The sequence below is a fragment of the Antedon bifida genome, chromosome 1 (assembly GCF_963402885.1).
Source record: "Antedon bifida chromosome 1, ecAntBifi1.1, whole genome shotgun sequence".
NCBI classification, from domain to species: Eukaryota; Metazoa; Echinodermata; class Crinoidea; order Comatulida; family Antedonidae; genus Antedon; species Antedon bifida.
The window spans coordinates 18882042-18907655 of record NC_136226.1 but is presented as its reverse complement, the minus strand read 5'-3'; the positions used below and the strand labels follow the sequence as shown (position 1 = coordinate 18907655).

Sequence of the window (25614 nt, the reverse complement as noted above, 5' to 3'; positions counted from 1 at the left end):
ATAATGATTGTAGAAATTATTTCAACCTTACCTATCAATATACTAAACATTGCTCAAATTTCATGTTCACAACCATTGATGCTAAACACTAATATTAAAGTGGAACATGTTTATTTACTAATGTCTTCTCAACACACAAAACATATCTCAAGGCTAAAATGTTATACCTGACAGTGTACACTTTAAATACCAAAACATAATTTGATTCAGGATAAGAGGAGATGCTAGTCCTTCAGGTTTTTCCCAAGGAACTATCATTTTTAGTACTTAAAATATATATTAATTGATTTATCATAAAACAAAGCAAAGACCACAATAGCTAGTATTACCTGTAGGCCTAAACAAACATTCTTTTCAGCCTTCTAAGAGTCTTTAAAAACTTTATTTCTAAACTACATACATACATAGTTGTTTTATCATGTTTGTAATATACAAACTTATGATAGATCTATAGGCAAAAATTAACATTGCAGACTGAAATAAATACCAAACATCTATTGATCAATCAATTTTAATGAGATTGTTTTTTTTTTTTAAAGATTTGTTAAGCATTAGGAAACTAATCCGTGAACCTAAAAGCTACCAAAGCCAGAAATATTCTGAATCTTTAAGCTGCTTCCCACTTGGACGCAACTTGAATGTAAAGTACGTCACAAGTAATTTAACCAATCACAATGCGATGGATCATCAAAACTGTCACTTGTGATTTATAAACTCACTTGTGTTGTGTGCTATGACATTGCACTGCATCCAAGTCATCATTCTAAAACCCTAAATTCTCAATCACATATTGCCTAGCAGTGAGATACTAGAGGGCTAATATTCATAATCAATTATTTGTTTCATTTGTTATTGAATTATTATTACAGGCATTGAGTTGTTTTTCCAAATGTATTAGTACTGCATCAAATTTGTAAATATTGATTTAATTCTGCAAGTTAAAAAATTGATACTGATGCCGTTTATTAGTATACAAATAATGAATGTTTATGAGTTGGATGGTGAGAATATTTCACAAGTTGAAAAATTGACTGATCTATTTTTAATGAGGCAGGGCCAAGTTGAAAATAGTGTAGAAATGTCCATTATGTATATGATAAGTGTCCATTAACGGAAGGGGTCTAACAGGAGGTTTAACTTATTGTGGTACCTGTGGCCAGTATATAACAATATCTATTAGGGTCTGTATCAGGGTACCTTTTACAATATATATTAGGGTCTGTATCAGGGTACCTTTTACTATATCTATTAGGGTCTTATCAGGGTACCTTTTACTATATCTATTAGGGTCTGTATCAGGGTACCTTTTACTATATCTATTAGGGTCTGTATCAGGGTACCTTTTACTATATCTATTAGGGTCTGTATCAGGGTACCTTTTACTATATCTATTAGGGTCTGTATCAGGGTACCTTTTACTATATCTATTAGGGTCAGTATCAGGGTACCTTTTACAATATCTATTAGGGTCTGTATCAGGGTACCTTTTACAATATCTATTAGGGTCTGTATCAGGGTACCTTTTACAATATCTATTAGGGTCTGTATCAGGGTACCTTTTACAATATCTATTAGGGTCTGTATCAGGGTACCTTTTACAATATCTATTAGGGTCTGTATCAGGGTACCTTTTACTATATCTATTAGGGTCTGTATCAGGGTACCTTTTACTATATCTATTAGGGTCTGTATCAGGGTACCTTTTACTATATCTATTAGGGTCTGTATCAGGGTACCTTTTACTATATCTATTAGGGTCTGTATCAGGGTACCTTTTACAATATCTATTAGGGTCTGTATCAGGGTACCTTTTACTATATCTATTAGGGTCTGTATCAGGGTACCTTTTACTATATCTATTAGGGTCTGTATCAGGGTACCTTTTACAATATCTATTAGGGTCTGTATCAGGGTTCATTTTACAATATCCGAGTTAATTCTAAAAGAGTCAAGGTCTCCTCTATTTATATACTGCAATCCCTCCCCAGACAATTAAATTATATAATGACTCACTTAATCTAATCATAATCATAATTATAAGTACAAATGTATGCTTCTTCATTTTTCATACCTTACTAGATAAATCAATATGATTGGTTAAATAGGATAGTGAAACTATTTAAAATTTTAAAAGGCGGAAATTTAATATTGCAGAACATAGTAATGACATAAAGTGCTACTAAAATGTTAATAAAGTAGCAGGAAAGTTTTCCAATTCCCTGGGTTTTTTAATTTCCTGAATATCTAACTTTCCCATGATAACATGTGCTCAACTGCACAAGCTGTTATTATTTCTATCCTTGATTCTGTTTGACCACCTTTTATTTATAATTCATTAGTTTTGGTTGCTGTGGCTTTTTCACATTCTCACAGATTTCACCATCTTTATCATTTCTAAATGAATGCCCCCGCTTCATGAATTAATAAACTGAAAGATGAGGGTTTATTAATTTGATCTCTGTTGGCGCATACAATTGAAAACTAGTGCTATTGCCATTTAATTTCTCACCAATCATGCATAGAGTAATAAATATTTTTTTTTATTGAATTTCCCAAAGTTACTACAATTACTGTTCTTTGTCAAATATCTTTCCAATAGAAATTCCATTGATGTGAAAAGAGATTTAGAGATAGTAAACTAGCCTTCTGTTGATACTGTTAACCTTTCAAATAAAAATATCAACACTGTATTTATTTGAATAAACGTCCCGAGCATTTATTGTTCATGAGGGTGTTTAGGAATAACAGTGTTACAAATAAATACTTAGGACACTAGAAATTATAAATAATTTAGAATTCTTGATACAAATACAATTCTTTTATAATTTGTTTATAAACCTAAAAAAGGATAAAAGTTAGTGTCACAAGTGACATATATATATATATTACATAGCCTATGTAAATACGTCAACGTGATTGGTTGAAACTGCATCACATGACTACCGCTGCAAGGATCGTAAATTGTATATATCCTCGAGTACGATGATATTGACTGAGTAATTTTCGCATAATTATTGTGTCCCTGTCATTAAACATATAAAATCCAGCAAATTCTCGAGTATGATGATATTGACTGTGTAATTTTCATGTGGCAACACTCAAGTTTGGCGATAAATAAACAAAAGTCATCTACTGAGACTTGAACTTGCGACGATTTGTCCACACCATTACAACGTTTTACACGCCGCGCTACGCAACTTAATTGAAGAAATTAATCAACTAAACTATTTAAACTATGCATACATAGCACCCTCATTTGTTATTAGTTAATACTCACAGTAGTAACTCGGTATGCGCGACGCGCTGAACATCCGGTGATTCAGCTCCTTGAAGAAGAAAAATTATTATTTATTCGGCCTACCTGATAATAATATTATTATTATTAACGTAGGCTTATTGATGGAAATTCTTCTGTTAATTTAAACGACCTAGGCCTAAGTGAATATTTTATTGCCAAGGAATCATTAATTAGTAATTATCTGTATACTATTCTTCGCAAGGTAAGGTGAATGCAACGCCTAACTAGGCAGGCGTATTACATAAAGGAGGCCTAGCTACACCCGACCCAGCAGACATTCAACTTATATATCGGTAAAATATAAGATTTGACATCCACTCGGGAATGATATTATGTTCTCGGGAAATATTCCCTCAAACATAATATCATTTCCTCAGGGATGTCAAATCTTATATTTAACCTCTAAGCAGTCAATATCTGTATAATATTGTGCTAGTCTAATTTTACTTTTCCTTTGTTTTCAATATTTGAACCTTTCTTTTGTTTTAGAAAGCAATTGTGTGAAGCCAGTGCAGCAGAGTATTGTGTTGCAGAGAAGGTTGGTATGGAGACCTCTGATTGGTGGAGAAGTATAAGAGTTAAATCAGGGTGTGAGTTGCTGATTGGTGGAGAAGGATAAGGTGGTTGTATGTTTACAATTGAGGGATTTTTGAGGGAGATAAAAAATGATACGAGACAGAGAAGGAGGGCTATGTTAAGCAAGGAAAGGATAGGAGGAAATTGTTGATATGGGAAACTAAGGCGTACAGGAGAAGAAAGTAATTGTGTTATGGTGATGTAAAGCTCAAGCCTAAAGGAAATAAATTGATATATAGTTACAAAGTAAAAGAAATAGTGAGTTGGAAGTAATACTATAAGGCTGTACTTGAAATTGAGAACTTTGAATTGTTGAGATTATGGGAGATCAAATTGTTTGTATATGGAAATTGAAGAAAGGAATAACTGTTACAAAAGCAGAGTAGTTGCTTCATACATGAAGTATTAAGACCTTTGTTTAAATTGGAGAGTAATTGTATGCGGGAATGAGAGAAAGAGATGATGGTAGGAGGAGCAGATTGTTGAATTGCAGAACAGTATCAAGAAACATTTTAACTTTTATCTTTGACTTATTTATATGCCAGCAACATTAATTGCAGTAAATTAGTTGCAGGTTGTAAATATTAATTATTGGTGATAACAGCAGAACAGGAGCATAGGCATGGGAGCTGTTCAACAGTTGCAGAAACATTTTAAACAAACAGAGATGGAAGAGGAAAAGAAGTAACGATATTGTGGATTTCTTGTTTAATTATTCATTCTGGGGTATTACTGTAATGTACTTGTTTCTGGGAGTTGTTTGATGATAAAAAAAAAATGTTGACATTTTGTCTGGAAAGATTGGGAAGTAGTTTGGGGAATTATAGTTGTGTTGGGAATAGGGATATTGTTAGGGGTTGATTATTGCTTGAGAATTTGGTTGGGGGTTGTTTTTGTGGGGATTTTTTTTGGTTGGGATTTAGGGAAGAAAAGAATTTTTTTGTCAAACGTTATTATTAAATTTACTTTTACACATTATTGAGTTGTACAGTTGTGGCTATTTCCCGTCGTTCACCGTGGTTCAAATAATTTACATGTCCGGAAAAGCTGTAGTTGCGGCTATGTGACAGTGAGCCCTTATTAATACTTGCTTATCCCCTGCCGTACTTACATACAGTACAACCACATATGGGACAGACAATCTACATCAGTTCATTTTATGACAATCAATGATTATGCAATCTGGGCCACAGGAAACTATAACTTATATACAAACTTCCAAAACCTGTATAATTTGGAAACTGCCCGGCATATATACTTTCAATTTCAATTACAAATATATTTATTGATATTATTACATCCCGGGGGACAAAAAATATGAGTCAGCAGATGATCGTCAATTGGCAGTTAACTCAATTAATTGGGATTAATTCAAATCTTCTAATTTCCATCCCCCTAATCCTCAATTATAGATCTAGATGTCCAGTCACATTTAGTTTAATTATGACGTGAAGAAAAATCAATTGGATATAGTATAAACTGATACAGATCTCATATTTCCCTTTGGCAATTATTTGTTAGTTCAATTTAAGTACAGATTTTAGTGTACCAACGACAGAATTTGATTTAATATGACTCAAGCTCCGTCTGTTTGCCTCACGATCTACAGCTTCCGTTATTGGTATATCTGAAACTTGGCTCGATAAAAAAGTACCGGACTCAGAAGTGAACATTGAAGGCTATGATATTCAACGTAAAGACCGGTCCAGACATGGGGGTGGCGTCTGTATTTTTATAAGAAATGAGCTTGCTTTTAATTGTCATTTTTGTCCAGGTGATTTTGTGCTTGTGATGGTTGACCTCTTTTTTCCAAAATCTAAACCTATCAGTCGGCTGTTTTAACTGACCGCCCAAAGATAATAAATTCCTTGAAAAATTTGAACCTGTCTTGTCCCACTTTCTTGAGGATACCACCATATATTTCAATCGTCAATGCTCAAATCTCCTTAATAGGTATAAAGGTTTACTTAACGTGTATGGTCTAACTCAAATTATACTTCTATTACACGAATTGGTAAAACTTCCTCATCATCTTTAGATCATATTCTGTGTAACTCAACCGATAGAGTGACCCAATCTGGTACACTTAATATAGGCATGAGTGATCATCTTGCTATATATTGTACTAGGAAAGTCTCTAGATTTAAGTCCAATGCCCACAATACAATTAAAATTTGATCTACCCGACATTATAGTAAAGTTTTAACAAACAAACAAAGAATTGACTGGGCTGATATTGTCAATAGCACTAATGTAAATCATGCATGGGAAGAACTTAAACGTTTATTTCTCAAAGTTATTGATGAAATTGCTCCTATTAAAGAAATCAGATTGAAATGTATGCTGATGATACAGCTCTGATCGTTTATGGGAAAGACACCAAGAGAATTTTAGATTGGCTTACCCGAAATCTTGAAAGCTGTAATCAATGTTTATCGATAACAAATTATCTATTCACCCTGCAAAAACTGAAACCATACTCTTTGGATTCCATAAGCGACTCAAAGCCAAAAATTGACAACAAAAAAGTTGTAAATAGATCTTATGTTAAATATCTTGGTTGCATACTTGATAATAATTTTAACGGTACATCCATGGCCTATTCTGTTATTAAAAAAAACAAATGGTCACATTAAATTTCTAAGGACCAGAAAATTATTATCTAATGACCTCATCCAAAACCACCAAGACTATGCCTCCACCTCTTGGTTCTCTGGACTCTTGGTTTCTTATTTAATGTATTTGCTTGTAAATTATTTGTATTCATATTGTCTTGTAATCTTATGTTGACACTGAATAAAATCAAATCAAATCAAAAACTAAACATTTACCTTTACAATCTTATGAATTGGAATAGTTTGCCAAATGAAGTCGTCATTTCCGAAACCACCAACACATTTAAAAACCGACTGGATTCGTTGAAATGGGGTTAAAAAGGCACACACCACCTAAACTTACCCATCAAAACTAAACTAAACAACGTATTATATGAGAGGGATGCTCTCCAGGTGGAATAATATCCTGAGTCAGATGAGAGTGTGTCATATTGTACTCCAAAATGGAAAATTGGATTCCAAAATAAAAGATTGAATTGAAATAACCATCATTAAAAGTTGAGTATGTTAAAAATTAAAATCCAATTCAACTTTTAAAGATATAACAAAGATTTCTTTTTGTAACAACCAAAACAATTATAAGTGAACTTACAGAACATTTCTAAACCTGACAGGTTTCATTCTCAAAACCAGATGAAATTTGTCCAAGTTTTCTCTAATTTCAAAGTAAATATAATGGTAAATTTTAAAGTTTTTAAAAGCTGAAACAAAAGGATGTAAATTCACAAAGAAACGAACACAATTTTTAAAGATATACTGTCCCCCAAATTAATTGGTCAGATGTTTGCCCTATTCTGATTTTACTTTATACAAGTAAATTTGAGAACAAAAATCAAAATTAATTCTGGATCTAGAACCCGTCGTCCTCCATATAACTTACAATGAATTCATAATTAGCTCCTTAATGCAAAGCAACTTTGGAGTAGATATTAAAATATCATTCAATTATCAATTTTCTATTAATGATTTTTAGAAGATATGTTATTTTTTGTATGTTATTTTGATTAATTGATGGATAAATGTTAAAATATATAAAACGTACCATCAAATGCACTATACCGTAAAATGAGGTATCCATTGCCAGATGTACCTTATGTTCACATTTGATATTGATACTTTGTTAGTCTACAAATTTGTTAATAATCCATCTTGTTTAATATAAGACTGAATCACTCATATTTAGCAACTGTACCTGGACAAATCAATGACGATGATATTGTATACAAAAATTACCATGAAAAAATTGACGTCAAACTCCTGAAGTTACATGTGAGTGGGAACAGTTTCTAAATCAACAAATTACACTATTTAGTATTCCTTTTTCCTGTCTGTCTACACTATATTTAGAATATCGATAACAATGTCAAGTGCTAAGTTTCGATTTCCATTACATTATAACATTTATTTTTACTATATTGTGGGAAATTTTGAGCAATAAGGGGGAAACGACAGTAATGTATATATTTCTTGGCAAGCACTGCTGAACATAGTATGTTAACAGTAAATAATCTAAAAACAAACAACATTGCAACTGTGTACTTAAACTGATTTTTCTTGCCATTTTTTTGTGTATATTATTATTTCAAGCACATCCAGCAGTAACAAATTTGACAATTACATGATGGAGAAACTTACTATACTATGAAGTCTTATTTGAAGCTTGGGAGAGGAGTAGAAACATTTGTGATTGCAAGGCAAGCATGTTAAGGTTTATTCAGATCCATGGAGCGTATCGCAAGCAAGGTGATCGGCAAAGGGTTAGGGAGACTCGCTTAACTAACGCTTTTGTTAGAAACTGAAGTATCACAGATTAATGACGAACATGCAAGAGTGAAATTGGAGGTCAAAATTGTTAATGCATGGCTTTCGTATCATAAGCTCACTTGCTCACTAATCTTGTACCTTAAGCTGTCATAGGTGGCTTCCACTAATCTTTTCCTGGTTCAGACCTATGGAGTTGTACGCAGTGTACAATATGAAAGCATAACTCTGTTGGTCTGAAGAGGCCCTTAACCACTAATACTACTACTCCACTATAAAACTATTATTTTTACATTTGCGCTAAACACAAGAAGGTTGATGTATGTATTGCAGGCATATAAAATAGGATGAACCCGTATGTGGTGGTTAAAAAAGTTGAAATACTGTATGTATTTAAACATCTGTCAAAAAACCTAAAATATTTCATGAACATAGTAGTATTCGTTTTGGCTAAAAATATTTAAGATTAATTTTTCATTTCAACTGAATTGTTGGGAAACTTTTGTAGCCTAGCTTGTATGTAGTTGAAAAATTACTTTCTGTAAATTTGTTCTTACTATTACTTACCATCATCAGTCCTAGTCCAAAGGTGGTTGTTTGATGTTTCTGAGATAATTCAATCTTGTGTAGTATAGCTTCAATTCTCTGATCCTCAAAACCTTCTCTAAAAGTACAAAGAGTATTTAAACATAGATGTATATGCAACAAATGAACTCACATAAATAATGTTATCCATTTAGTGTCATTAATCAGAATAAAATGTAAATACTTCTCGTTTCCTTCTTTATGAAAAAACTTAATGAAAGGGTATGTAATGAAAGTACAATAACCAATATACATGGTAACATTAATGTTCTTTATAATGTTGTACCAACCTGAAAACTACATACAAGTACTGAAGAATATGTAATGAAAGTAAAATAACAATTGTACTCTATGTACAACATTAATGCAAGATTCAACAAAGCTGTGTGAATTAGATATGTTAATATATAAGCGCTCTAAGCACTAAACGCAACTGACCGGCACACAAAAAATGTCAACATAAAAGTTCCTCTCAGTTGCTTTCAGTTGCCCATGTTCTATATTTTTCGGAAATGATGTTTCCATATAAGTGCTCGCGCATACTGGTTCCTATACAGCTAAAAATGAGTAACCACGACTAGTTACCATCATTTCCAATGTCGACAAAATGCTCACACATCTAGTCCCTTTCAGAAAGTATTTCCTTTGTACAGAGATTTGAACCCTGGATGTTGGGACTGGTAAGGAAACAACAAGCTACAGTGCCACTATTTTAGACATGGAGGTACCTTTTCCAGTATTAAACCAGTTTAAAACAAATACATACATATTCTTATCCAATTTTAATATGACACTGTTTTCTAACTATTTTATGATTTTTTTACTACTTGCCAATTGTTTAAGCCTTTTATGAAATGTTTGCATTTTTTGCATTTTACCCTTTTAGTGTTGTACTGTATGTATTTTACAAGTTTTGTGACAAGCAAGTCAAAGTTTGAGCCAGAGTGCTTGACGGAAAAAAAAGGAAGTAAACAACCATCATTTGAATGACATGTGCATACACAAAAAAAACTTTATTTAGAAAATTAGCAGATACCACTTATGCATGTTAAACTATTTCTTTAACATGATAAGTGGGATGGTTTTGTTTGCGTAGATGCATACAGACCTGATGTATTTTTGTATGTAAACTGACTATAAGTTAGTTGTTTAATACACATAATCCTGTTATTGTACTGTATTAGAATAGTTAATCTATAATATTTAGATTACTTATGTTGGCTTTTGTTTCATGTACAACAAAATCTTTGGTAAGCAGACTAAACAATATTTGTCAATGTGTTTTAATTCCTAAGAAAATGTAAGAAATGGCAAATGACAAAAGCAGTAAAAGTACATGAATTTGAATTAAACTATACATACTTTACGACTTGTTGGAAGGTTTTCTTAATAATTTTTTTCACCTTTGCGATGTCTTCATTTGCAATCCCCTGTAATCCAATAGAAAAAGATGCTTCCTTCGTTGAAGTATCATATCTTAATAAAAAAGTAAATACATGACCATTAATATTTTATGTAACATAAACAAACAGCAAAATAAAGTATTTATACCACACCTGACTGTATTCTTGCAATTTGATTGGCTAATTACGCATCATTGGGATTAGTCCTGGATATAACGGTAAATTAAAATTATATTCTATTCAAATCAAAATTTGGGCTGTCGCTTACAGTGCATTTAAACACTACTAGAGAGCTGAAAAGGAGTACCAGCTGGTAGAATTCAATCACTGGGGGTCATAAACATAATTTAAAAAGAAATATGCTAGAAATATTTGTTTAAATTGCAGAATTGCAAAAATAAACATAAATTGTAAAATGCCTGGAATGATCTATTTAAAAATGTGAATTTTGATTAAACAAACAACTTGAAAAATAGTTGAGAAAAGTACGTGACCACACTTTGTCTAACAGTATACCTTGTGCTATTTTGTTATATAGTGAATGTACTAAACAAACAAATGGTCTACTGTAATGTTGAAAGCTGAGAAAGCAATGCATTCCAATACTGCTTCCAAATGACGTTTGATCATAATAACAATTAAACTGCCTGCTGATATACTGAATATTAATTAATTAATTTGAAGATGAGGAAATCTGTGAGAATGAGAAAAGCCACAACCGATGAAAGCCACATTGCCCAATATTATTTAATTACATAATAATAAAATATTCAACATGACCATTCAGTTTAGTCTAAATTTAGATTTAAAAAAAGATATACTGTACAATATATATAAATACTAACAACAATAACAATGTAACTATGAAATGTTGCAGAATTCAATTATTTAATCATAGGATTTTGCAAGATGTATGTATAATGGTTAAATAAGTAAAGGATTGAAAAAAGCAAAATCTTGCAATTACAGACTGATTTCAGTCAAGATTACCAGCTTATTTTGGAGTAATTAACTTTGTGATATTCAAACATTTTCCCACATTGATAGTATGACATTAAACTTTACTATACTTAATGTAATACCATGTGATACTTATTTCTTCATGGAAATAATAATACATACTTCTAATAATTGTTTCTTTGTACTGCAGATTATTGTAAACGTACCATTAAAAAAAAACCTACTTATTAAAATTGCACAATATTTTATTCAACCACTATTGAATACTGTGCATTTTTTGTAATTACTTTTCTTTGTGTTTAAATTGTTCCTGTTAAATATTTTGAATATTATTTTTATCTAAGTCATCACAGTTTGCATGATGCAATACAGTGAAGAAAAGTAAAAAATGATTTAAATCAGACAGTAATTGTTTTTGTACATATGTAACAATAAAACACAGAATCTTGTTATAGATAACACGGATATTTATTACCAGCATAATGTAAAACTTCAAAATGAAGCCCATCTTGAAGGAGCCTTAATCTTTGGCTTGTATTTTATTGGAAGAGAATAAACCAAACACCTTGGAATGTCTCTTTCTACATAAGAATGAAATGAAATATCTGGCACATGATCTATCTAAATTTATAATCGAAAGTGAAAATAAAAATTAAATTAAGCTCTACAGAGTGTTTTACCATTGAAATTAGGATGTTAAACAACACAACTAATAGTTGTTCCCTTGATAATGACAACGCAGAAGAATCAATTGATATTATCTATTTAGACATTGTAAAGATGAGTTTATGTCACCACCAGATGTCAACATTTGCTCAGCCAACTAAACAAACTTGGATGCTTTACCTGACAATGCAATTACGACTGAGCAAAAACGAAACAATCTAAGGTTTATTCAGCATTTCATTGTTATTTTTAACATTTCTTATAGACATTGCGTCTATGAATTTTGTATGATTCATATACTACTAGTCTGGGTGCCAAATGCGAAGGTGTGTAAATAATAAGGCAATTATTTTTACTTTAACAGTAAGTGGTTCAGATCAATATTTCATCACAAGGAAACATAGTTAATTCAGTAAATGTTGTTAAATTTGAAATTCAGAAGAACAAAATAATACTATTTTGAGTAAAAGCGTCACAACAGGGCGCTTCGTGCAAGTCAGCGTTTGCATATGGCGGAAAAGAGTGCTTGTCCAGGACAGTCGACAGGACCTGTGGCGAGGCGAAATTTGTTAAATGACGCCCTAGATGACCGGAAATGGTACTCTCGTACATAAAATTCATAAATGGTACCTCTAATTTTCGAGAAAATTGCGACCAATGAGTAAAATGATCATACCTTTTCCCCTCCGGTAAACACACACGTAATTAAAGGACGATAACAAGTTGTTGCCGATGATATCATTCACTTAGTATTTTGTTTTTATTGCGTTGCGTTCAAGTACGTACGTACGTACGTTTATGGAAAGGCCCTAAAAAAGCGCACTTTCGGTGAAAAGGCAAATACAATGCTTATTATAGCTCAATATTTATTTGTTGAGGAAATTAAATATATCAATATAAATAGGTATTTATAAAGTTGAGTATGTATCGGCGGGTAGCCTAGAAAAAAAAAATCATTTGCTATAATGTAAACTACAGTACATGTTACCACAGTTATTATGTGTACTATATTAATACTAACATATGCTCTATGATGATGATACAATATACTTCATAGACATACGATTGGAAGACTATATTTAGGTTTTTTTAAATCAATAATTGCAATAGTATCGCAAAAAAAAACAAATGTTGGAAAACTTTGATAGTTTGACCACATACATACACACACACACTAAAGTGATTAGGAGAAGAGTTCCTTTCCATTGCATACATAGGAACTAAAAAGAAATTGTTTTTTCATCTGATATTAAACTTGAACTTTCTCATTTGGGAATAGGTTTATCTTAATAAAAAAATGTCATATATTGTACAATTAAAAGCATTTTAAAAAATCAGTTTTTTATTTATTTTTTTAATAATTGATCAATACAGTATACAATGTTATAACCACTTTTTTATTATTTGTAAATGAACTTGCAATTTAGTACAGTACAGTATTATATATAAAAATTTGGGATTGTAATTGAGTGTTTTTACTGTAATAGAATTAAGTACTTACCCAACATTAGGTGCATAATCTGAACCTATATTTGCTTCAATTAGTGCTTTATAGAAAGGCGATGTAGGCCCAGACACAAGCAGTGAACAAAGTACACTTGCAGTAAATGACTCAAATGGATCTGTAATACTATCAATAATAAAGCATTTGGTAAATTAATAAATTAAAGTTAAAACAATTTATCTGTAATCATATAATATAGCACCCTATAAATAATTTGAAAATTGTATAAATCAAAATTAAAACAATATGTATAAGCATGTAGCACCCCATAAATAACTTGTAAATAAAATGTAAAGGACCCTAAAAAAAAATTTGTAAATTTATATTTAAATAAAAGTTAAACGTAAACGTATACAGTAGCAAATGATTTGTAAATTTGAAATAATTTACTCAATGATTTACTCAATGGAAGAGTCTATGGACCTCAGTTGGCAGGTCCTTATGCCCTGATGCGGAAAAAGCAACAACAAAAATGGTAACTCTTTTCTGACTTTGTTCGATTCACATTTCACCGTCCTACAAATTAAAAAGACTAATTTAGACCTTTGCTTAATTATGTTTTAAAAGAATATTCTCACCTTGCCAACAGGTAGCTAACACTAATAGTTGTTTGTTTGTTTGGATCAGCAGCCATTGGGTCTGCAGCACAATACACTTCTGCTTCTCTCTACACAAAATAAATATAATGTTATGGCTGTTGTAATATTGTTTATAGTCTGTATGGTAAGGAATTATAAGACAATTAAAATGGTTTTAACAAATAAGCGACTTTGATAACTCCAGAGGGCGCCATATTTAAAAGGTCAATCGGAACAAAAAAGTTCCATCAAGGCGTGAGGCTAGAGCGATGGATGTAAATTTACATCATCACGCTAGCCTAGATGGAAATTTTCGTCCTGATTGACCTTTTAAATATGGCACCCTCTGGAGTAGCTTTGAGTCGGAGAGGTAAAATAATTGGTCAGATGTTTTGCCCTGACTCAGTACATCAAAAAATAATTCTGTTTGGACTTAAAAACCTGGTGTTCATGCTTGCTGATGGCTAGGGTTAACTCTTTCTCTCCTGAAATTGCTTGTTAATAAAAGAATTAGTGTGAGGGCATGTGGCTCAGTGTGTTGGACTACTGATAGTGAGTTCGTAAGTTTGAATCCAACGCTCATCGCATTGATTGTATCCTTAGGCAAGACACTTTACTTGCATTATACATCTTTCCACCCAGGAGTACAAATGAGTATGGTCTAAAACACAATTTTCACTGATTACTAGCTGCATTATGGGAGTATGTTTCAAAATGTGTAATAAAAGGCCTCTACATCAAGAGGATGATGAAAACAATAAGAACTGAATGAAGAGAATGTAACTGATAGATAGATACTATATTCAAAATTGCTTTCTTGGTACTGGATTGTAGAATTGATTACTTAGAATGAGTAAGTTTATATAAATCTTACTGGTTCTGTCCATCGTGGCTCATCGGGAACCGTTGTGTCTGGTTGAATCTTTCCAAATCTACTTAGAACTTGTTCATTTATCTGTCGTAGATTATCTTCTAGTGGCAAATCACCATATGTATAAAATCTAAAATAAAAATAAATAAATATTTTGATACCGTTTGTGTTATGTAATGATGTCAATTCTAATGCACCAGTATCACAAAGATACTCCCTAAAAACGGGAACTGTGTCAACATAAGCGCTCCGAGAAACTGACCTCAACTGACAGAACTGACTGACAGGCATGCAGAAAATGTCGACATATAAGCTTAGTTCCTTGCAGTTGCCCATGTTCTATTTTTTTTCAGAATTGAAGGAAAGTGAGCTCAACTAAAAACTTTGAGTTCCTTGTCTCAAACTCAAACTCGTTTGATTTTCCTACGAGCTTATATTCGAAGTCGATTGACATTCAATTGTCAAAACTGGGTTTTAACGTCTGCACAATCAAATAATGGTGTACGTTTTAAAGACGAATGATCCGTAATGGTTATCGGCGAAAAAACACTTTAGATGATGAATGTTATAAACTGTATTACACCAACATCGACATTCACAATATATGTAAGACATGTGATTTATCTACATTCATCAAAACCCAGAAATTATGCTGCACATCTGATTAGATACGATAATGATCGGATGACGAAAAAGCTATTCTTCCAAGATGACAAATGCTCGAAGCGTGGTAGAAATACGAACACGTTATTCAAACAAGTTCTTGATTATGTTGGAATGGCCAGACAAGCCTTCATTAACAACTCGAAGGCCCGCTTATTTTGAATCGGCATTTATTTATTATATGCCATCTAGAACACTCTGTCAGAGTTACAGATTAAATTTTTATATTTATATTATATATATTTCTCAGTATAATAAAGTTATTTACTTCCATCAAAAAGATTTCTCTATAGTATTTTCCGTTTGATAAAAAAAAAAAATAAACGGTTACTTTTAACCCAAAACCCATTGTCTGACAGACAATTTAACTATATTTTGCATAAATCTTTTTTTTTACAGGAAAACAATTTTTAGTCAAAGTGAAAACTATTTTTCAGGTGGAAAATATATATCTAACTTTCCTGTTTTGCACTGTTTTAGAGTTGTTGATTTGGAATATAAAACAGCATTTTTCTTTTAGATTAAAGTTTATACCACATTATATGTGTGAAAAAAGTAGGCTGTAAATAGTTTTTGTTGGACTCCTACATATGAATGTATCCATTCATTTAAATGGTGATAGTTTATTGGCTGTAGAAACTGTGTCACTAACATGAACCAAAAAGGTAATGAAAGTGCATACGAACAAAACAACATTACGTAGAAAGATTTCATTACTAGAGTACATTAGACTTTGAGAGTAATCTTAGACAATATTTTCATTTCAACGCATTCATCCTATTTATAATGCACACCCAATAACTGCTTATGAAATGAGTTACATGGAATATATTTGAATTTTCTTTTGATTGTACAGTACTGGAAATTCTGGATTAGTCGCGAGTGCTTATGTCTTTAAACTAAAAGGACAACTTGACCGAGGACCATATTTTAACATATTAGGGATGTACATATGATTTCAGAACCATCGCGAGATTAAGGATATCGCCGCACACGCTCGCCGTACAGCCGTCGCCGTAAATTGCTGTGACGTCACAGGTGCAAATATGGTCCTCGGTCAAGTTGAACTTTAAGCATAACCGCTTGGCAAGCCTGATGGAATGGTTGAGCAATTAGGGCTTTAAAAATCTGTGTAGATTCGGGGTCCTGACGATGTTACATTACTAATAATGACTTTTAGATTTGAATGACCGTGAACAAAGTCCACGTCCACATGGGTCGTAGTCAACTGATACTATATATGAAGATTAAGTGGACATGTACGTTGATGTGCCAGTGAACGTATGACATAATGACCTTGGGATCATCTGACCTTGTAATATCCAGTAGCACTTGTTCGCTGCGCTAGGCCAGTGAAAGTACACAGGCTTAGGCCAGGCTAAGTGTGTAGCTTAGGCCTAGCCTAGATCCTTAATTTTCTGTACGTAGACTGGCATGCTAGTGATAAGACCCACACCATAACCTGTATTATTAAAAGCTTTATTTAAAATAACTAAAAAAATCAATAATTCAGTTTCCAAATATAATTTTACTGAAATTCACTTTACTACATTATTAGAAAATCACAGCGAGATCATTCTCCACCATGATTTTGCTAAATGTTTGCAGTGTTATGACGTCATACGTCCACTTATACTCCTGTCAGAGAGCGAACGCTAAAATGCCACTGAAGTGCTCAAATTTGTCAATTTGTTACTTTACGTGGCTTTAGTAAGACCCTCTATCTGATAAAGCCGGCTTTAATCGTGGAGTTAAGACCATCAGTTAAGACTGTTTTATAGCAATCAGCCCCTGTTGTTGTACTAGCCTCTTTAGTACATCACCAAGAAGCCATGGTGGCCAACATTTGGACACAATCTAATATGCCACTTGATAACAGACAATAGCTCTTGTATTTTAAACAATCTACATCTATTATGATATAATGAATGATTATTAGGTTAAGTAGGCACTTGGGAATATACATTTCCTCTTACAAGTTAAAAAATCTTGTATTTTATTATGCCAATAAAAAGATATACTGTAAATGTATATTTTTGTTTTCTTGGCAGAATATTATTCATTTTCAACTACTTTATTACTCATTATCAGTTACGCCTCTGTCTTGTGACATGGCACTTTCTACCATATTTTGCCATTTTCGTCTGTTATGAGTACAGTTTTTTCAGACAAATAATTTTTTTTTTCAATTAATTTTTGGTCAAAGTAAATAACTATCATGGAAAATCAAAATGGTATATTTAACAAATAAATTTTAACAAAAACATTTTTTCAGGGGGAAAATACATTTTTAATTAATTTAGTGCATCTGTCCATACCAATGTAGTTTTCATTCGCTCCAGTGTTTTTGATTTGTGGCTTGATACATGTCTACTAATTTTTTAATTTTTTTAAATTTAATTTAATTTCTTATTTTAAAAAACCGAAAATCAAAAGTTACTTAATGGCCGAGCGGTTTATTGCATGTTTTTTAAAATAAGGATTAATATGATATGATACATGATTTAAAAATGCAGTAGGTCTAGTGAAGAGAATACTGTATCTAGCCTTCTATATGTTCAAGTATTTAGGGCATCACCATTTAACTACCACCAGTGACCTAATCAAAGAACTCTATTATTGTCTCCAGATCTCCATTAGAAATTAGTAACAATCCATTATATATTATGACATGACATTGGTTTATTAATAAAATACATGGTAATTAATATGAATAAGAGTATAAAGGATAAATTAAAGGAAGTGGGCAGATGACCAACTCAAGAAGATCAAAATCTTGTATTTGGCCAGCACATATACAGACAACAGAAAGAAATTACGGACCGAAAAATAAACCTATAGGACGCATGAAAATGGACAAGAAAAAAACAAGACAAGGCAACTGGGGTTGGTGAAGGAAATACACATTGAATTTTATAGTTACATTTCATTCCTGATAAGTCACAACAAATGTGGAAGTGTTGAGTTTAAAAGTTTGTTGTTTTTGGGGTTTTTTTTGGAAATTCTTTTAAACATAGAAAAGTCTTAAATTATATTGCCTATCAAATTGAACACTGTCTCATGGGTCAATATACACAGAGGATTGGGAATTAAAAGTTAAACTTTATTTGCATACTTCCGACGTATATGATGGCCTATTTCATAAATGATGGACCTTCACATTACTTCATTTATTTTGTGTTTAATTGCTTTTGACGTTGTTAGTTTATAGTCAACGATTAGTATGAATTTATGTGCTATGGGAAAAACTTGTTTATTAATTTTAAGGTACATTAAAAAAATAATTAATAATGTAGAACCGTAAACCAACTTTCTCTTTTGTCATTTTTAATACATTTTACTTTTCATGCAGTATCAAATTATAATTTTTAATAACACATTCTAATTTTAGTGTGGGACAACTTGTGTTTTTGTGGCAGAACTGAAAATAAAATTGGCTTATTTAAGGAAAACAAAAAACCCACAAATATCAAGTATATTTAATTAGTTTTAAGAAATATTTTGTTTTAATGTAAAGGTACATTAATCGAATATCAAGTATGATCTGAGAAACTCAACAGTTCTTTTCAGAACTAATATACGTGGTGTACGCAAATTTTATAACAACATTTGATTTCGCCATTCAAACCTTCAATGATCTTAACAGAGACAACCAGTAATGAAATACATCTGACAGCAACTAGGATAAATGATGTCTGTATCCAAATTTTCACAGCTTCGGTGGACCTTTAGAAGCCAACAAGTTTGGAAAATCTAAACCTAGCTGGGACAGAGGGCTTTTAGGACACTTGTATTGTTAAGGTTATTTTAAAGACATGTAAAGGTGTAAAGTAGGTGCTTTAATGTAAATTAATTTGTCAGTATTTTTTCTATTTAAAACACTAAATATCCCAGTAGCAAATAATTGAGGGCTGAGCAACTCAACGCAAATTTAATCCAAACACAAGAGCTCTGTGAACGACCAGGAAAAGAACAGAACTTAAAGTGTGTGTTTACCGGTGGAAAAGGTACGATAATTTCTGATTGCTAGCAATCTACATGGGAGTGAGCGCATTTTCCGGTGCCATTTATCATTAATTATATGTGCAACAGTACATTTCCAACAATTTAGGGATGTTATTTCACAAACCATCAAACAACCTGATAACTTACATAAAACTATAATTTTTCAATTCAAACTACAATAAAATATCAATTAAATCAGGAATTGAAGTAAAATAAAATAAACCTAGAACGACTCCTCATTTTTTCACGACAAACATTGAGGCATTCTATTCAACTGAAATACAACATTATACACTAGCAGTTAAATAAACAATTTAATTCAAAGTGCCTTGGGCACTTGGATCAATAATACCTCCAGGAAAGATTGATTGCAATTTATGAATACAATTTGTACTCTAAACACATTTTAATGACTAATACATTTTAATATAGATCTAATTAGTGTGTATTTCTGATAATAGTAAAAAAGATTTAATTTTCAACCATAATTTATTTGTGAATAAAATAAAATACACTAAAAAAGCATTATAATGACTGAAGTTTAACTTTCATTAATTACCTAACTACTTTGTATATAATTTTAATGAAACAGTAGGAGGGAAAATTGATTTTTTAATCAATTTGGATGGCAAATATTTAACTTTACATAATTAACTATAATGTTTTAAGATTCTTAATGTAGATAGTATTAATAGTGTACTATACTTGAAAAATATAATTATTTATCAATAACATTGTACTCAACAAGCATCTAAAAAAATAAACTAATGTGTATAGTTTAATGAAATGGTAGGAAGGGAAAATTGATTTATTAATGAATTATACCTTGTATAATTGTATCTTTGAAAAATAACTATAAATGTTTTAAGATTCTATGTAGATAATATAGTACTACATATAATTGATTTACTTATGAATAACTTTGTACTCCACAAGCACACTTTGTTAACCAAGTTTTTAATTCAATTAATGTAATATACCTTAATGATTGTACGAAAATTAACTATTTGTCTAGAGGTATGAACACGAGACTAGTGATCTGGAGGTCGTGGGTTCGAGTCGCAACAGAGAATTGCTTGCATATTTTTTCACAAGTATTCTCAATGTACTTAGTATAAAGTACAAATTAAGTCAGAATAGGGCAAAACATCTGACCAATTACTCAATGCAAAGCTACTCCACAATAGTTACAAATAATTACAAACTAATAATTAATAAAGAAAAGAATATAAAAGCACATTAAAATGTTCAAACCGCCATGGTGATAGGAGGTGCACCCTTTAACCATAGGCACTATTGGCTTATTAATCATATTCATTTTTAATGAAGCAATATATGTGTCAAAATGAGCTGCTTGCTTCACTGCACAAGTATTGATACATTACAAACCTGATTACCAACTTCTAATGAGTTTGAAGTACTAAAACCTCTCATTCATCAGCTCTTCCAGTCCTTCTCCTCCTCCTACTTACTACCCACTTTACAATAAAATAAGTTCCAAAATATGTCATTGTCATAACTACACACATAGCATTGACTTTATTCATACAATTCATTATTTTTGTTGGAGACAGCAATTAGAATTACAGGTGTGAAAATGATGTCATGAACTCACGCTGGTTGGCTCAGTGCACAACTATTGATATATACTATCATTACAAGAGGTCAAATGCTAATACCCTGTTTCTTAACCTTGAGACCATCTATTTAAAGGACCCTTAAAAAAGCAATCTTGTTTAAGGTTGTGAAACAAATTATATGAAAAAGTAAAGACAGAAAGAAAAAAATGAATTGATTGAAAGGTGGGAATTTTAGCCAGCAGGATACAGCTCGATTCTACATCACATTTGATGGAAAAATATACAAATCCAAAAAATTGACATCATAAGAGGGCATTGAAGCCAATTAAAATATTTATGATAAAAAAACAATGTATATTTTAATTCAGTACAGGTAGCAGAATTAAAGTACTACGGCCCAATTAAGGACAAACGGAAATAGAGAAACGATACGGAAATACATACTAAAACTAAAAACTAAAACTAGTCATTATCCTGGATGTATAGTTAAACTCAGTTTGTAAACTACCCAGTGAACCAAGCAAATATAATACATTTAATCAGTCAATCTGAATCATATAGATAAGATAAAAATTATACTTGCTACCCCCTGGAATATAGACATGGGCATGGGATTTAGGCTTAGTACTAAACAATGATCATGACATCTGTTTTTGGTTTATTAGTTTAACTATACTGTCGATTAATCACTACTGTGTAACCATAGTAACAGACGCACCAAGTGAGTCACTGGGTATATATGATCTCAGGGATATTGTGTTTAAATTCTTAAATTATTTTTATACCTGGATAGTATAATTTGGCCGTAAGACAATTCCTGTCATCTCGTCTTAGGATCATGAAAAAAATCAAAAACATTAAAAAAAACAATTGCATCTGCGACTGCCAACACTTAAACACTTACTGCAATAAGCGAGAAATTTATTACAATAAACCTTTCTTAAAAATAAATAATACAGATTCATTGTAAAGAAAATAAATAAATATTTTAAAAATTGATTGTTTTATAGACTTCAGTAAGACCCTGGACACATACAGAGGTTCAGTTAATACTGTAAGCCTACTGTGTTGTTTTGTTTTTGTTATACATTAGATGAAACTTCGAAAAGAAGCCCATGGGCGCTTTTTTCAAGATTACTTTTTGCTACTAAAGAGGGGGATTCTTTTTTAAATGAATGCTGTAAATTCTGTATATTGCTACTTAACTTAACAATTATGATTTTTGAGACATTCCCTGCCAAATTTACATATTTGCCAATGAAGTGTTCATCTATTGTTTGTGACATGGAAAAATGCGCAACCAATCACAACCCAAGAATGTTTGATTCGCGCGAATATATTCGCTAATAAAAAAGAGGCTATACTCTTAACCATGTGTTTGTATTGCATGGCATTCAAGTAGTCGTCTATCTTGAAAAGAAGCTCATTTTTAGATTAAATTGGCAAACCAAAAAGAGGGGATTCTTTTTGAGATGGGCTTCTTTTCGAAAATTCAAGGTTTTACAGTATTTTCTTATAATGTATTGACAAGATTTTATGTAATAACAGGTACAAAAAGAAGAATCGATTCAAGATTATCCAAAAGTAAGAATTATAAAGCAATTTAAGTTTCTTGTCTTTGAGCTTTAATAGGATTTTTTTTTTAACTATGATACAGTTACACTTAGTTTAACATTTAAAGTGTAAAGTGCAAATTAATCTTAAATTAACTAGCAATAACAATTTCAATTTATTTTTACTTTTGCTGGAATTAAGTGGTTAATAGGGCATATATCTATAAATAAATTGAATCTACTTATCATCAGTATTTGTAGTTAAATTGTGTCAAACATACAGTGTTGTGTAATGTAAACATTTTAAGGCCAAAACTGTGAGCATAAAGCATATGTGACAATTGCAATATTGTTTAAAGATATAATGTTTTTGTTGAATATGCAATTTTAATTTCACTTTGAGCAAAGATTTTAATTTTTCATGTTTTTGCCGCAATACATCTTAAATTTTTCCAAAAGATGAATGACCTTGAATTTTGATCTGTAGTTCCTTTCTTGTAGTCTAAAGTCCTTTTCACATAGAATTGCCGCATATCCAGTAAGCAAGCCGGTATTATTGCCGGTCTAGACCCATTCACACAGGTACTACAAAGGTAATATTACGGTAATTTTACGGTTTTCTGTGTGGAAGGCCACAGTGAAAAAGGCACAATATTTAAAGATTACTGTCTTCAAAAAAAAATGGCGGGGACCGCCGACGAAACATGCCATGTGCGCACATGTTTGCTGATGTTGTTTTGTGTGTCCGTCATTATTATTGGTTTTTATTTACGCTGCATAAAACCTATATTTTTGCCCAACACTCTGTGCTAATAACTGCCCGATCGTGATGGCCATTCTACAGAAATAAAATCTATTAGGCCTAAATAGACGTGAATTTAATTATCAGAAGCTGTTATGAGAGGATGTTCCTGCTAGAACTATGCTAACTAGGGCCTAGGCTTACGTATGTTATAGCAAGTTAAATAATCTTCTGTATTATTTATAATAATAATAATAATTCAACATTTATTAGTTTCTATCAATGGTAAAGCAATACAATAAAAAGAGTGGTAATTTATAATGAGACAATACAAAAATACCAATAATAGAGGATCTTGCAAGAAGAGATTTCTTGTCAAGCAAGACCCATAAACAAAAAGAAAAAAATACATTTGTATATAATTATATATAAAATAAAAAAGTCATGACAAAAAACAGTTTGAAAGTCTAGTTTGAGTACAATGATAATGATTTTTCAGTTTTTTTATGAAAAGTTGGCCGTATTCTTTCATTGTAATATTTACACACTAACTTAAACAAATACTGTATATATATTGATATAATCTAATAATTTAATAGCCTAGGCATAAAATAATTTCTCAATCAAGGAAAATGTCCCGAATTTAACCTTGGTTTGTTAAAGCTGCGTAAGCAGGCGTTATATCGTGGACTCTTTCACACAGATCAGGCTTACGACCGTGACGGTAATATTACCGCAATTTTATTATGTCCAGAGGTGGTCTAACAGAAGCCGGCATTAAGGGTTTTTTACCCTTTCACACATAGGCCAGTGTTCACGAATTACTGCAATATTACCGTCTTACAGTTCTGTGTGAAAGGGGCTTAAAGTTCCAGCCGTCGATTTGACTCAACATTGGTAAATCAAAAGATAAACATTTTGGCACGCATGGCGTTTCATACATGGGCTTACAAAACAAACGTTTGCTAGAGGAGTAGACTAGGATTTCAGTTAAATTTAGGGTTTAATTTGTTGATAAAAAGTTCATCAAACCTACCTTGCATTGCTAGGGTGATAGTGAGAAGCGTGAAACTGTTTGAGTTGTTGCCAGGTGAGGTCAGGTATGCAGCTGGGGTCACCTCCACTGTTGTGAGAATACGTATGATTTGGCAGTAACTTGTTCTGCGAGTGCATTGCAAATAAAGAATCAGAGCTAGCCTAAAAGGTTTAATGTTGATAAATATTACAAATAGGAATTTATAGTTATTGCGCATGTTACCTTTAACTACAAATTTCTATTGGAATTATTTTAAAAGAGAAATATACATTTTAATTTTAAACAATGTGAATATTTATTTAGTTGAGTACACCTTTCAATTAATGAAAATATTCTATCCATTCTTCAAGTTCAAAACATTAATGATTTGTTTTATAACAGAGGTAGGCCTAATACGAAAGTCAAAGGCTCATACCAAATATGACGCTTTGAGTTTGGCCGCAGAGTAAAGTATATGTGGTTGGATTTCATATAAGTTTGGCTATAAACATGCTACACTCAATGCAAAAAAGTGTTTAACTAATGTATACTACCTTCTATGACTTAAGCAGAGATGTTAGGAATGACAACAAAAATGGAACAGAAAACAAAACAATCATGGACAGATGCATGTGTGAATAAGCAAGTTGACAGACAGAAAACTATAAATTGGATTAGAGAGCAAACTAGGGTTAACCATCATGCAACAAGTAAAATGAAGATGGACACCTCACCAGAACAACCACAATAGATGGACAAAATTAATCACAGAATGGATTCCAATAACAGGCACACAGGCAGAGGAGTATGGGTTTAGGTTGCGGAGAGCTTCACCCTGCAGTGAGCCGACAATGGTGAAATAACCCAATTCAAACATATTTCATTTTCTAGTCGAATTCGTCATACTAACCATTGCACCCTTCATTTCATTATAAACAACACCCTTAAAAATGATTGGAGAATTCACGTCTTGATTGTTCTCATTCTCTAGCCTCCAGCCTTCTTGCCTAATAAAAAATCATAATAAAAAATTAATTTTTATTTTGTTTCATGACTGAGGAGCCTGTTGTCTTTTAGCTTCTCCACTTGATTAGTTTTGTACCAATATAATTTTTGTTTCTAATAAAATAAAGATAAAATGACTAAATTAACAACATCACAACACTTTTTTTTTTTTTTTTTTAAATTATATAATGCTGTAATAAACGCATTACTTTAATAATTTTGACAGCTCTGGTC

The 25614-nt window shown here is 31.8% G+C and overlaps 1 protein-coding gene across 3 annotated transcripts in view; it reads right to left on the bottom strand.

The window, feature by feature from the left end:
* Nucleotides 1-25614, bottom strand: part of LOC144844481 (presequence protease, mitochondrial-like) — a 74833-nt gene that overhangs the window by 36205 nt on the left and 13014 nt on the right. For all 3 annotated transcript variants that reach the window (XM_078701418.1, XM_078701426.1, XM_078701435.1), the window contains 7 exons: nucleotides 25286-25382; nucleotides 24397-24557; nucleotides 14821-14947; nucleotides 13947-14035; nucleotides 13366-13494; nucleotides 10198-10311; nucleotides 8818-8914 (listed from right to left, as the gene is read on the bottom strand). In XM_078701418.1, coding sequence (XP_078557544.1) covers nucleotides 8818-8914; nucleotides 10198-10311; nucleotides 13366-13494; nucleotides 13947-14035; nucleotides 14821-14947; nucleotides 24397-24557; nucleotides 25286-25382 — 814 coding nt within the window. The remainder of the gene's footprint in view (nucleotides 1-8817; nucleotides 8915-10197; nucleotides 10312-13365; nucleotides 13495-13946; nucleotides 14036-14820; nucleotides 14948-24396; nucleotides 24558-25285; nucleotides 25383-25614) is intronic.